Source organism: Nanorana parkeri, unplaced genomic scaffold (genome assembly GCF_000935625.1).
Source record: "Nanorana parkeri isolate BGI_ZX_2015 unplaced genomic scaffold, ASM93562v1 scaffold945, whole genome shotgun sequence".
NCBI classification, from domain to species: domain Eukaryota; kingdom Metazoa; phylum Chordata; class Amphibia; order Anura; family Dicroglossidae; genus Nanorana; species Nanorana parkeri.
Window position 1 is genome coordinate 269,627 of NW_017307213.1, and position 14,971 is coordinate 284,597.

The window sequence follows — 14,971 nt, forward strand, 5'->3', positions numbered from 1 at the left end:
GTATCAGTGCGCTATTGTGTGTTAAGGATTGTTAGGGGCTATTCAAAGTGAATAAGCTGCTTAACGCATAACCCTCATGGGTTAGGTGCATGTTGTATACTGTTTCTTCCTCTGCACTATCTCCCTTTGCACCCCTTTGCTGTGTTTTGTATGTTTCCTGCCCATCATTCTGTATTTCTTACCTGCTGCAACCCATCTCCACTTCCATTCTCCCTTGCACTAGTTAATTTGGTTTCTGTCTCTGTCTTTCTCTCAGTGTGGCCTGCTATGGTGTTTGCGCCCTTATCTGTTACCCCCGTCTCCCCTCGGTCCTGTGTTTGCACTCTGGCTTGCCTGCCTGTGCAGCTCTGCTCGGTTCCTACACTGTCTTGCTCTCTCTATTGACGATTCATGCTCCTTATCAATTTGTAGTCATTCATTGCCTTTCCTTCAGCTCGGGTTCATTTAATAAGGCAAATAGGCTGTTCACTTTGCAAGGGACTTTTCTTTAACTTAGTGAATGTGGTGACAAACCAATCATGTGCAAAAAAAAAAACTATTTTTGCTTGCAAATGATTGGATGATATAAGACAGCAGAGCTCATTCACTAAGCTAATTCCCCTGCAAAGTGAACAGCCTATTTGCCTTTAGTAAATAAACCACCATACTGTACTTCATGAGGTTGATTTACCAAAGGCAAATAGGCTGTTCACTTTGCAAGGGAAGTAGCACTTTGCAAGAGAATTTTCTCTTAACTTAGTCAATGAGCTGAAGACTGCTGGCTTCCATCATCTAATTCTTGCATCTGTGCAAGAAAAAATACATTTTCTTTTATTTCTCTTGCCCATGATTGGGTAATCTTGACAAAGTGAATTTTTACCACATTCACTAAACTCACTAAACTAAAATTCCCTTGCAAAGTAAATTTGTCTTTGTTATATCAACCTCCGATTGTCAGTCATTGTTTATTGTCTGTTTGGCTCTGTTGTGGACTCAATAAGCCTAAGGCATCAGTTTTTTTGTATAAATACATACATTGGTAAAGATAATAACTTATATTTTAATATAAATATTATAACATATTTACACAAATTAGATATCAATTAATTACCTTGACTGACTTCTTCAATAACTGATCAACCAAATTAGTATATATAAGCAACCTATTTATAACAGACATCAATGGGTGAAAAGATATCAAATGAATGATATGCTGTATGAACTATCAGGTTCCCAGAATACTTAAAGTGGAACCCCTGAAAACATGTATTTTGACAAATAAAATATATTAATATATTAGAATATGTTATTGTTTACATTGAATTGACTAATGAATAACACTGACTAATAAACAACGTTGTCTTTTAAACATGCAAAAGAGGAACAGCATCCAGTTATAATTAATATGCATGCGTTCTAGACTGCTTTTCCCTTTAGATTTGAGAGTGTAACTAGAACTTCTACAGTTCCTCTACCAGACATTTATTTCAGACTCATTTATTTCACCAAACCTTATCGCCTAGACCTGTCCCATAAGCCTGTTTTGATAGCATTGATTAAAGGAGTGCTGTATTTTATCCATGTGACAGCAGGAAAAAATGTAGGGCACCAAATCAATCTACAAACGAGGGAAAATTGAACATAAATAGGGACTGGATAGACATTGCAAGCAGGCGTCATTGCTTTAGGTAGTGAAGATGCTACATTTACCACCAGATGTCAATAACTGTATAGTAAATTATATTCTACTTACCGTATATACTCGAGTATAAGCCGAGATTTTCAGCCCATTTTTTTGGCTGAAAAGTGCCCCCCTCGACTTATACTCGAGTCAGCGCCAGCGCGTCTTCTTACTTACCTCGCCGAGCGTCGCGTCACTGCTGCTCGGTGTGCGGCGCTCCGAGCGGGGTCATCTGGCAGTCTCCGGGTCCTAATTTAGGTGGCCGGAGACTGCCAGATGACCCCGCTCGGAGCGCCGCCCACCGGAGCAGCAGTGACGCGATGTTCGGCGAGGTAAGTAAGAAGAAAAGAAAAAAAATCCTGCAGCGCCAGTACAGCAGGGGAGCAGGGATGTGTCAGCGGCACGCTGGTCAGACGAAAGGAGCTACAGGTAGGGTTGTAATTATCGGGCAGGCACCTCTAGTCAACTAAATTAGGACCCCACCTGGAGCTCCTCCCACTGGACCAGCGCGCCGCTGACTCGTCCCTGCTCCGGCACAGTGAATCACAGTAAGTGAGGGGAGATTTGGGGGGATTTATTACAGTAACCAATTATGTATTGTCTGCACTGTATTAGCAGTATATACTCTATATGGAGTATATACTGCTAATACAGTGCAGACAATACATTTACAATGATACTAACATGAATGTATTAAATGATCTGTATGTAGCCCTGTACTATGGATCATTTAACCCATTCATGTTAGCAGAGGATCATTGTAAATGTATTGTTGCAGGCACTCTATATGTACATGTACTATATACTACATATAGAGTGCACTGAACAATAGATTTACAATTATCCTCTGCTAATATGAATGGGTTAAATGATCCGTAGTACATGATATGTAGCCCTGTACCCCCTTTTCCACTTACAGAGCTAGGTTATTTTTCTTTTAAATAAATATTAATGTAATTTTATTGGTATCTATCTACCATTAGCTGCCTCATTTCCCACCCTCGGCTTATATTCGGGTCAATACTTTTTCCAAGTTTTTTTTGGTAAAATTAGGTACCTCGGCTTATATTCGGGACGGCTTATACTCGAGTATATACGGTACATTAACTACGTGTTAAAGAGCAATTCAATCCAAATGGATTTCTCCATTTTGGGTAGATTAGATAAAGCTGAATCTGTGTCAGGATTTGGCAGTAAGGAAGCTCCCTGTCTTCCCAGCAAGGCCACAATTGGCAGCGAGTAAGAGGATGAGTAACTTCTTTGGCTGCAATTTTTCTTATTATATTGCTAGGGAGGACATAGTAGAGGGTAGAGCCAAAGTGGGAAAGACCAGTCATAGGACTGACCCCTCCACAGTGTTTGTGCTAAAGTAGTCTTTAAATTTGTGCAGTATGAACAGAAGTGGAGGGTCCCAGTGGTCATAAACACTACTAGAGGCCTTATGCCATAACACAGAGCAAAGCTGCAATGGAAAGTGCAGTATTCACAGCAGTCAATCAGAACTGATCTTTCATTGGTTTGTCTTAATTCAAGTAAATTATGATTGGTTGCTTTGGGGGTTGCGCTTTGTATTTATCTCCTTGCATAGTTAATTAAATAAAAACTGAATATCTGTGTTGCTACATGGCCCTTTTTAGCTATGTAAAGAAGAACCACTAACCACTATCTGTATCTCAAATAGAGAACATACGCCCATTAAGAAAAAAGGTAGGAGTTTTCTTGTTTAAACAAATTCTTTAGAATCCCTTTGTCTGCTATCCACACATTTTACCACTGCTCTTCCTGTGCATGTAGGTTATCAGGTCTTAATAGGAATTGGAACCTCCATTATTCTGCTGTGATATACTGGGTATGGACACGATATTTGAGTATATCAGGTACAGGGCTTGTTTTCTCCGCGTGTTGAAGGGTAGATACAGTTTTAGAGTTATATAACAATTTCAGCACCCTTATTGTTCAAAACAGTATCTTTTTTTTTTTGGGTTGGTACACATTAGTGCACCACAACTACACCGCCAAGAACCCAACTACTGTCCTGCTTCAGGAGTATGAAACTGATAATGACACCCTAACGTAGGCATATGTGTTGGCTGGGAATGATCAAATGATCAAAGTTAGGAAGTATAACTGATTGGCTGGAGTTTTTTTTATAAAAATTTAGCTAAATTAACCTTATTTTCCAAAGGTCATGCTACAGTCATCAGCCTAAAGTGAAAATTCCTAAACCAGCTAAAGGGTGTAAGTATAAGTAAATTGAAAATTTCTTATAATACTGCAGTGCTTAGATGACAGAGGTAATCAATGCAGAAAACTAAGGGTGGTAGATAATCAGTATCAGTCTGTAATTCTTGTCTTATCTTGATTGCGACTCTATAAATAACTCCAAACTAGTGACACTAAACTCAGAAGTTAAATGTTAAAAATGCATTCAAGTGTTCTAAGTATTAACAAAAATGTATCTTATTTGTGTATCACTTGGCTGTAGATCCTCAAATCATCTCTGAATTGGTGCTGACACTGTCCTTCCTTCTGCAGGGTGGCTACTTTTTTTCTCCATGGTCCCTGTGTGTGTTGTAAAGTAGCCACTCCAAGCTTGTTCCCGTAATGGACTATATCTTTAATACAAATTAGTAAACTAAACGTGAGATTGTAGTCCATCACTGGAGCAAGCTTGGAGTAGTGACTACTTTACAACACACACAGGGTCCATAATAGGAGAGACGGTGTGATCTACCAAGTGCTCTATCTTACTGACTACAGCCTTAGCTCATAGAGATGGATGAAGCCATGGGGCATAGCAAAATGCCCCATGCTGGTCCACTTGGTTTAATTTGCAAAAATACAAGATATTAAAATATAAAAATTATAAAATTATAATTATAAAAGCATCAAATTGATAAAGCATTTCTGCTGATACCTAGATGCAATTACAGTTTCTACAGGAAGTGGTTCTTTTACCTTTTTCCATTGGAATCACGTATGGCAGTCTTGCTCATCTCCTTGGAGCGGGTCTCGATCTCCTGGACTTGCTCTAGTAGAGTTTTATTATAGGTCTGCTTGGCCCTGCAGAGAAAATAATAAAATATGTCAGTCAATTCACACCACACATCGAGTTATGATACTGGACCCTGAGATGTGAAGGTCAGACCTAGATTTGCAGAAAGGCAACAGAGGCAGGAGCCTAGGGTGGAAAGATTTCAGGGGGTTGACCACCGCTGCTTTCTTCACGTTTTTTTTTTAAAGTTTTTCCTAAGAAGGGACTGTGAAAAATTAATTTTATTTTAATATACATCTAATTTATAAAAGCAGCCAAAGGGGGCAGACTGCTGAAGTCGGGCTGGTGAAGGTTCAGGCATTTTGGTGAAAGTATCTCTTCTCCTTGTTGATAAGCACATTCCTGTCTAATTCTTGTATCAGAGATATGTACATTCACCAAATCACTGCGTTTTCTTTCTTTAGTGCTTTTCTTAACTATTTAATTGCATTGATTAAAAAATTATCACACTCTTGGAAACCAAATGTGTATATTTTTTGATTTTAAGGGGTAAGGATTTTCTTATGCCATTAAGTTCTATAGCTTTAACACTCTTAACCCCCTTATGACCCATGATGGGATAATCCCGTCATGAATTCTCAAGGGGTTAAACAGACTCCCGGCGGCTTTTAGCCACCTGGATTTTGTTCAGATTTGTAGAGCAGGTGGCCAGCTTTACAGTAGAAGTTCCGATAAAGTGGCTTTTAAACCGTTGTGTATGGACGTTTTGGGGTGCTAAAAACTGTTGCAGTTTCACAGAAGCACACAATTTAACCTGGGCAGGTTGGGTATCTATTTCCACGTTGTAACCTCATTTTTTCTATTTATTTTTTTAAAAATGGTTTTATATTGTGTTTTGGGGCACTACATTTTACTTAAGTGCATTTTTCACTAAATTTTCAGGTTTGATAATAAGTTGCGCTAATGTCGTGCATCATAACAATTTGCTACTGCCACCATTTTATTCTAAAGTGTCTTGGCTTTCAGAAAATATATAATGTTTGGGGGTTTTAAGTAAAATTCAGGCCTTAAATGTGGATTATATCATATAAACAAAAAATGAAAAAAGGCCTTTGTCCTTAAGGGGTTTCAATCGTCCCAAAGGAATTAAGTTGTATATTGTAGTTATGACACTTGTCTGTTTCTTACAAATATCATCAGAAGATAACACACAAACTGACATATTTATGACTCTGATTTACAAATTCTGTGTCAGGTCTTTCCAGCTGTTTGGGTGCCAGAGAACTCTCCCAGCATGATCAGGATAGGCAGTTCACCAGGCAAGAAGGCTAAGCTCTCGTCCTTGACTATTGCAACTCCCTCCTCATTGGCTTACCTCTACCTCTAGGCTATCCCCCCTTCAGTCTATCATGAATGCAGCTGCTAGATTCATTCACCTGACCAACCGATCAGTGTCTGCAACCCCCCTCTGCCAATCCCTGCACTGGCTTCTAATAGCCCAAAGGATAAAATTCAAAATATTAACAATGACTAACAACTCTGCCCCGGCTATATCTCAAACCGTGTCTCAAAGTATCACCCCAACGCTCCCTCCGCTCTTCAAAAGACCTTCTGCTTTCCAGCTCCCTCGTCAACTCCTCCCATACTCGCCTCCAGGACTTCACTAGAGTCTCTACCATCCTCTGGAACTCTTTACCTCAACCTGTCCGTCTGTCTCCCACTCTGACTGCCTTTAGACGATCCCTTAAGACTCATCTCTTCAGGGAAGCCTATCCCACCTCAACCTAACCGCTCAACTATCACGTTCTCAGACAATTCATTCCCACACAGCTACCTCCTCATATATCACTTCCCCCTCCCTTTTAGATTGTAAACCCTCAAGGGCAGGGCCCCCCTTACCATCTTGTCTTGAATTGTATTGTGATGGTTATGTCCTCCTTATATTGTAAAGCGCTGTGCAAACTGTTGGCGCTATATAAATCCTGTATAATAATAATAATAATAATAAGCAGCTTGATGTCATTGGTTGCAGCTTTTCTCAATATATTAATTTGAAGCATATGGTTGAGGGCAAAAACTTGCCATAGGACTGCACCCTCCACAGTATTTGTTCTAAAGTACTTCATAAACTTGTATAGAAAGAACAAATGTGGAGGGTCACACTACTAAAGGCCTTATCCAATAAACACAATGCAAGGAGCAAAGCCCCAAGTAGAAAGTGCTGCACCCACAGCAATCAGTCAGAACCAATTTTTTTTGGTCTGTCTTGGGAAAAGTGAACAAACTGACACATGTTTAACTCAGTTTGCTTAGAGGTAATTATTTTAAAAAACAAAACAAAATAGACATAATTTTTACTCCATTTAGAGACAATAATTGTACATGCACAACAGGTCACATGGAAAAATACCCCTACAATTACAGAGCTACATGTTCTGATAATGGCAATAACCCAATGATTTACTAGCTGCATGGGCATCGTATAGGGCCAAATGAATGGTGTGCACTTAAACTTGAAGTTTTATTTCTCTGGTCTCTTATCTGTCACCATACTTTGTGGCCCAGAGATGTCAAAACATCTAAATCACCACAACAAAGAAACCAGTGAGAAAAGCAGTAGTTGAAGGACATGTCACAGAATTAACAAAGTGACAAAATCAATTGGAAACTCATCCTCCACCGAATCCAATTTAAAAAAAATGTTTTGGAATTAATGTAAATTTTGTATTCTAATGTTCAGAGACTTATATAGAGTAATTTTCTGCTTATTAGGACACGCCACACATATGCTTTACTTGCTGTGTGTGCATCTCATCTCTTAGGTTGGTGGTAGGGCTGGATTAAAGTGACACTAAACTCAAGAGTTTAACCTTAAAAAGGCATTCAAGTACCTTAACTAGGGGAGTTTACTCAGGAGTTAAATGTTAAAAATGCATTCAAGTACTCTAACTATTAACAAAAATGGAACTTATTTGTGTGTCACTCGGCTGTAGATCCTCAAATCATCTCTGAATTGGTGCTGACACTGTCCTTCCTTCTGGAGGGGGGCTACTTTTGTTCCCCATGGTCTCTGTGTGGTCCAAGCTCACTCCCGTGATAGACTACAATCTCAGGTTTACTTTACTCATTTCTATTGAGATTGTAGGACCTCCAGCTGAGGTGCAACTACAAATCCCATTAGGCATTGCAAGGTTCTGACAGCCACAGGCATGACTCCCAGAAGTAGATTCATGATGGGATTTGCTCTAAAGAGACACTGTCATTCATGACCATTTGCCAGGCCTGAAAAATATGCTTTACAGAGACACTTGTGGCCAATTGCCAGGCCTGAACAGTTTCACATGGGGTAAGTTATCCACCAGGTTAATCTCCAACACCATTCCACAGTTTACCCAAGGTAGACGCTTGTAGTGGGCAAGCAGTGAGGAAGCATGGATCAATGAGTATACCTTACTAGACATGTGCATTCGGATTCGGACGAACCTGCAATATACCAAAACTATATTCGGGCATACATAAATTCGTTTTCAGAACACACTGGCGGACAATATGCCCGCCGCCATCTTGTAGGTGGAGCATGTGACGTCACATGATGGTGACGTCACCCACTGAACGAGCGGTGGCCATATTGGCCGCCGGCGCATTCTGCGCATTTTGGAGTATATCTTGGTATACACCAAGATGGCAGAGCTCGAACATGCAGGCGTCACCATCTTGGTGTATACAAAGATATACTCCAAAATGGCGGCGGAACACACCGGTGGGCGATATGGCCGCCACTCGTTCTGCGGTTTCAGTGTGCAGTTTCGGATGCTCGTTGCCTCCGAATCTGAAACAACATAAAAATTTGTTTCCTTTGATGAAGCGAATGATGATGATTTTCGTTTTCATTTATTTCGTCTGAAAACAATTTTTTTTGTTGTGCACATGTCTATACCTTACTGGAAGGGTGGGCTATTAGGGGGCAGGTGACAGTGTCTCCCTAGACCAAACACTGCAATATTCATTAAAAAAATGTAGTCACTGAAACAGGGGCGCCCCGAGACCGGGTGTCACCTGGAGCGGTTACCGGGTGACACCCCGCCGTGACTTCACCGTGCATGCGCGGCGATCTTATTGAAACCTGCCGGTGGCCATCTTGGTGATGGACTCCGGCAGAGAGAGGAGGGGACAGACACCTGGCGGGATAAGGTATGCCGCCGGTTCCCCCCCTCTCCCGAAACTGTTGGGCGCTCGGTCCATGACTGAGTGCCCGACTTTGCAGAGGGGGGTGACACCAAAATGACTATCAATTATTTTGGTGTCACCCCTCCAATGGTGTCACCCGGGTGCGGGCCACCCCCCGCACTCCCCTTGTGCACTGAAAATACATTGCACTTTTGCTCACATGGCAACCTAAAGTCTCATTGCCTGGTCTGTAAGTATGTAAAAAAAAAAAAAAAATATGGCTGGTCCCCCATACATATAAAATCAAAATCTGTACACGGAAAAAGTTTTTATAAAGAAAAAAATAACACGCACTGGTGATATTGTTGACATCCGGCTGTACTACAAAGCCCAATGAAAAGGCTGTACATTCCTTTAACATCTATAATTGGGGATCTGTGTTGAACCATGCAGGTCTCTGTAAGTATTCAGTAAAATACAGTATATAGCATTTTATAGAAGGGTGTGTTCTTTCTGATATCTCATTCATCTGCCAGTGGAAAAGTTTTGAATAGCCACTTCGAACTTGTACACAGGATGTGTGCCTGAGGAAATACATGGCAGGTTAAACTGACAGCTCTAGAGCGCAAAGTCATAATTAAAGCGGAATTCATCTCTTCTTTGACAAGGCAAGACAACATTAAAAACATAAGGAAAAAAAAAAACTGCTTTCACCAGCAAGGGATGGAAAACATAAGACTTCATAAACAAGGAAGAGCATCTATAGGGAATGACACGCTCTTTAATTATTTACAGTCGCTGTGTAGAATTCTACAGGAGCCGTGCCAGCAGCAGAAGGGTAATATTGCCTCGGAAGGCACTCTGCAATGTCATAACATGTGGAATGAAGAGCCGAAAGGCACAGATTTGTTTATTCAACTAGGCTCCAGGGATGTCAGATCACACAAACACCTAATCAGGTAATAGAAGCAATCATCTTCCACAATGCTGTTCCGGAATAAGTGCAGTAGGCCTCATTTCAGAGAGATACACCATGAAAAGTATGAATGCGCAACACTGTAACAACAAAGTGTCACTTCTGCATGAAAGGGCATGCGGCAAATACAAGAAAGGGTACATTTGAATAAATATGACAGGAATGAGCAAGTAAAAAGAAGCAGTAAAAATACATGTTTTAAAGTGTCACTAGTAAGAAAATGCATGAAAATTTAGGAGAAAATGGAAAGAGTAAACTAGCGAATGGAAGAAGGTGCAGTGCTCTCACGTCCCTGTCTGGTATTCGTCTACAAGGATGTTTTCTTACATTAGCAGGGCTATTCACAAAAGGGTGTAGAGTTTGGAGAAGGCAGGAGAACAATCTAGGACAACATAGCTGATTGGAAAAATTCTCCAACTCAGCTCACTTTCCAGTTCAGCTATGTTGTCCTAGATTGTTCATTTCTCCTGCTTTCTCCAAACCCTTCACCTTTTTGTGAATAGCCCTGTAGGTTTTTATCTTTTGTGAATAACTGTTTTTTCATTATTTTTCTCTACTACTTAAAGATACACTGTCACCTTTTACATTCAGATCAAAGTAACTGGTTCTGTTTCAATCCACCATTTTATACTCACCGTCACAGCACCCCCTGTTACTCCTTCCTCAGAGGCAGCTGGCACAAAATACTCAATGTTGGCTGGCATCAGAGCTTAAAGCAGAAGTCAGTAAAATAAAAAATTGCTGTGAGGTAGGGATTTTTGGTAGAAGAGACATACAAAGTCTCTTCTGCCAAAAAAATCTTCTCTCCCCCAGCAATCTTTTATATTCTGAGTACGTTGTATGGGCCCTGCAGTGTGAACGATAGACTTTTATTGGATTGAGTTTTCCTCAACCCATGAGTATGAGACCCTTTTTCACATATCTCCATTGCAATAGGAGAGCGTCCTGGGGAAGGTGAGGCACTGTGTGTGGTGGATGGAATGGATGGGAAAGTGCTCGCTCTTCTATACTCTGCATTCCCTGCTTTCCATTACTTTTCCTGCCCTTTTGCTACCCTCATCATCCGCTCTGGCTACTTTGACCCTACCCCTCAGGCACTATTTCCCATTACCTTATGCTCCCCCCTCTATATATCATTTCATACATCTACTGCCTGTGACATTCATTTAGACATTCATTTAAATGGTTTGATTATTTTCAGATGATTAATTCTAGATTGTCAAGGGATTTGTTGTAAGTACCGTGGCACCTACTGAGTATCTTAAAAATGCAATTGTATTTCTTGCTTCTGCAGGGCTGGATTCACACCTATTCTGCGTGTATAATGCGCGTCTTTTTTTTGAGCGTTTTACGTGCGTATGTTAAGTCGTGTGTTTTTATGAGCAGATTTTGGCACATTCAAGTCAATGAGCAAAACGCACAATACACGCGCAAATAATCACAACTTACGTTTTTCAAGCGTATTCTATTGAGTCTATGTGAAAAAACACGCTGAAATTAGCCACAAAGTAGCTCATGTAGTATTTCCTGCGACAGGCGTATTTCTGCTTGACAAAATGCTGACGTGCACTGGGGTCATACACATGAATGGGATTCGTGTGGAGCTGTTTCTTGCAATGATTTTGCGCAACAAACAGCTTAGGTGGGAAGGGGGCCTAACAGGTTTGTTTGTTTTCTGTACTGAATTGCATTAGATTGTAAGCTCCTGGAGGACAGGGACTGATGTGATTGTGCAACTATGTAAAGCGCTGCGTAAATTGTCGGCGCTATATGAATACCTGTAATAAATAAAATAAACCCAATATTTGTCTTTGTTATAAATATACATGTTACAAATATACATCTGGACCTGCATCTGGATTTATCCTCAGTTTTATAAAAAATAACATAAGGATGCCAAGCAGTTACAAATCTTTTTGTAGCTTTCTAAATTTCAAGCATTCCAAGCTTCCAGCAAATCATCCCATAATATAAGCTGGTAGCAGAAAGCTCCTTCCCAATCCTTATTTATGTATGGACACACAATCCCAGGTTTTTAACTTCAAATTAGTTTATAAACCATGTTGTTAAAATGTTCCTACATGTCCAGCCTTAAGTCACACAGTACGTAGATAAGTGCCACGCTCTACCCCCCACAGTGCTGGATATTTATTCTAATTTGGCCTATAACAGATCACAGCCGCTAACTCACTGGCTCTAGTAGCCAAGAGTGAGAGACCAGGAATATCCTTCTTGAGCTCTGTTATTGTTACCCTGACGTCCTCCTAATCCTGCCGTGAACAACTGGTGATTTGTGGAGCACTCTGTAGCCAAGGCTGAGGAGATATTGGGTAAATTCATCACAATCGGCTTTGTCGTCTAATGGGTTGAGTAAGCTTGTTACATCAATTAGTTGGGAAGTGTTACAAAAACCTTGCTCAAAACGGAATTATTTTGACAGCACTAGACTAAGCTATGACAAGTCACGTTTATATGACTCAGCTGTAGGACTTTCTTCATGGAATATGGGTTTATTTTGTGCTCCAAGATTTATTCATTTTTTCTCCCATATTTCTAGCAGACGGATACATATTTTAGGTTTAGAGCACTGGATGTAAGAAAAAAAAAATTAAAAAGAATCCATATGCACCTAAAGAAACCTTGTCACCACTTCTCGCTTTCTTTTATTTTGGATCCCCCACCATGCTAGAAATAAACCTAATATTTTTAAATCATGCCCAACACTTCAGGAGGTTTCATAGACCCTTCTTTCCAGAATAAAATGCAGCTGCTCCCTCTTCCTGGCTCTGATGTTAATGGAGGTTCTGCCAGTGACTGGGGAAGCTTCATGTGATCTGCAACGACTGTCAATGCAGGTTTACTGGCTGCTGCCAGGAGCGGGGAAAGGAAGCAGTTGCATCTCTCTGGAATGCAGATCCTCAGACACTGCTGAAAGCGTAGAAGGTGATTAAAAATATAACCTGGAATTTATAAAGATTGTGTATGGCACTCTTTAGAACCCTGTGGTGCATCTGCAGGACAAATATTGGTGCTTGCCCCAGATTAATGAACCTGTTGGAGACAGGTATATGAATTTGGTGCAATCACTGCCATTTGCAGTACAGAGGTGCGCTTAGACTGGAGTGTCTTTAGTGCAACCCCCCACCTCCCACGGCCGCTGCACCTGTCACACAGTGGCACAGCGGCAGAGAAGTTTTATTAGTGGTTGGCCAGAGCCTGATGGGGAAGATAAGGGACTAGTACCCCATCAGGTCTGCTCCCCTGGTGACTGACTTTTTACATATAGTTCTCATTTATAAATGTATATATATATATTTATTTCTAACATATAAAAAAAACATTAATGGAAAGAAAAAATCCAATTTCTTTCACTGTGGTTATAGGTTTACTATGTTTAATATCTCCACATCCAAATGGATCCCCTGACTTTTCTTTGAAACATATTTTATCATAGTGTGTTTGATACTTGAAGGCATCCGAGCTCCTACTATTGTAAGCCTGTGATGGGTGCACAAAAACTACCATAAAATTGGACCCAAAAACGTGCACTGGTGTGATAACTGGTCCAATCAACTGTTCCATCTCTCAAAGAGAACGAGATTGGGCTCTTCCTTGAACCCCTGGGGGCTCCTGGGGCAAGGCACTGTAGCCCACCTAGCCAAAGACAAACCCAAGCAAACTTCTCTCCTCATGATCAACTGAAGCCGACCAACCAGTACTTGGTAGAGCTCTTTCAGACTCAGTGGAGGTCCCAAACCCAAAGGACTACTGGGCCATGGCCAAACTCTCTCCCTACCCAGCCCATGGTCGTGGACCAGTTCAAATGAGGAGGCACTGGGACCCTCCAGAAACTAGACCACAGAGAAGGACTTTTACATGGATGGACATACAATTGACTGTCCTTACCCATGACCCTTTAAGAACTCCATCAAGAGAACCAACCGTTCCTACCATAAGGCCAGAACTGTGGCACATTCCCTCCATAAACCCTGATGAAGATAATATAAACCCCACCCCTGGGAGGAGCCTCAGGGCACATGTCCTCTCTGTCCTAGCCACTCCCTCCCGCACTTTTGGAGACCTTTTTGCACGTGCAAAGCATTATGGTCACTACTTTGCATAGTCCAGTTAAGATATGGGACTAGTTCCCCATCAGGTCTGCTCCCCTGGTGACTGACTTTTTACATATAGTTCTCATTTATAAATGTGGCACATTCCCTCCATAAACCCTGATGAAGATAATATAAACCCCACCCCTGGGAGGAGCCTCAGGGCACATGTCCTCTCTGTCCTAGCCACTCCCTCCCGCACTTTTGGAGACCTTTTTGCACGTGCAAAGCATTATGGTCACTACTTTGAATAGTCCAGTTAAGATATGTGGCTTTTCTGCATATTCATATATTCTCATCAATATTCATATTCAAATTTGCATATTAATCACGGTAATTACCCCACCCAAGACCCCTGTTTTCTCCTGGGATGTCCCAGTAAGATCGTTGGGGAACCAATCCGGCTTCCCCCAACGATGGACATATTACTTTTATGCAAATATGCTTAACAGGAAATCATTTCAGCTCACTAAGCTGCTTACTATGATATCAAAGTCAAAGCAATGGTATTGCTGTTTGTGGAATGCATTTGGCATTATTAATATAAAGTGCTTGCTGTTCTCTTACAACACGAACTATAGAGATTGTTGTTCAGTGATCAGTTAGACTGTTGAGTAGGCAAATATTTGTATGAACAGATGCAACCATTCAGTCTTTGGTTTGCATCCGCACAGTTTAATATGCTGGCAGTTGCGCTGCTCTCTTAGCTGTGCCTGGCAGCAATCTGTTTGTAGAACAATGTAGGGTTCACATAGCGATGGAGAATGACAGCTCAGCAAGCTGTTTGAAACACAGATTTTTATAAATGCATCAGTATTGAGTGCCATATGATGAAAAGAAATCTTTACATTATCAGTATTTCATTTTCAATGCATTTCATATATATTTTATATTTGTATATATTATTTATTTGATATTGACCGGGTATGAGGTTTTTACGATTTGTCACATGTTTGTGTATGTTTATAGCCACACATTATGTTTGATTATTATTGTCTTATTTTCTTGCTCTCCTTGGTTGTATGATATATGGAGGATTTATGAGTTAGCGATAACAGGAAAAG

The 14,971-nt window shown here is 40.7% G+C and overlaps 1 protein-coding gene across 1 annotated transcript in view; it reads right to left on the reverse strand.

Moving 5' to 3' along the window:
* ATP8A2 (ATPase phospholipid transporting 8A2) overlaps positions 1 to 14,971 on the reverse strand; it is a gene marked incomplete at its 5' end in the record, with an annotated part of 434,715 nt that overhangs the window by 24,338 nt on the left and 395,406 nt on the right. Inside the window, one exon of the mRNA XM_018566377.1 lies at positions 4,619 to 4,723. Within this exon, the coding sequence (XP_018421879.1) occupies positions 4,619 to 4,723 (105 nt within the window). The remainder of the gene's footprint in view (positions 1 to 4,618; positions 4,724 to 14,971) is intronic.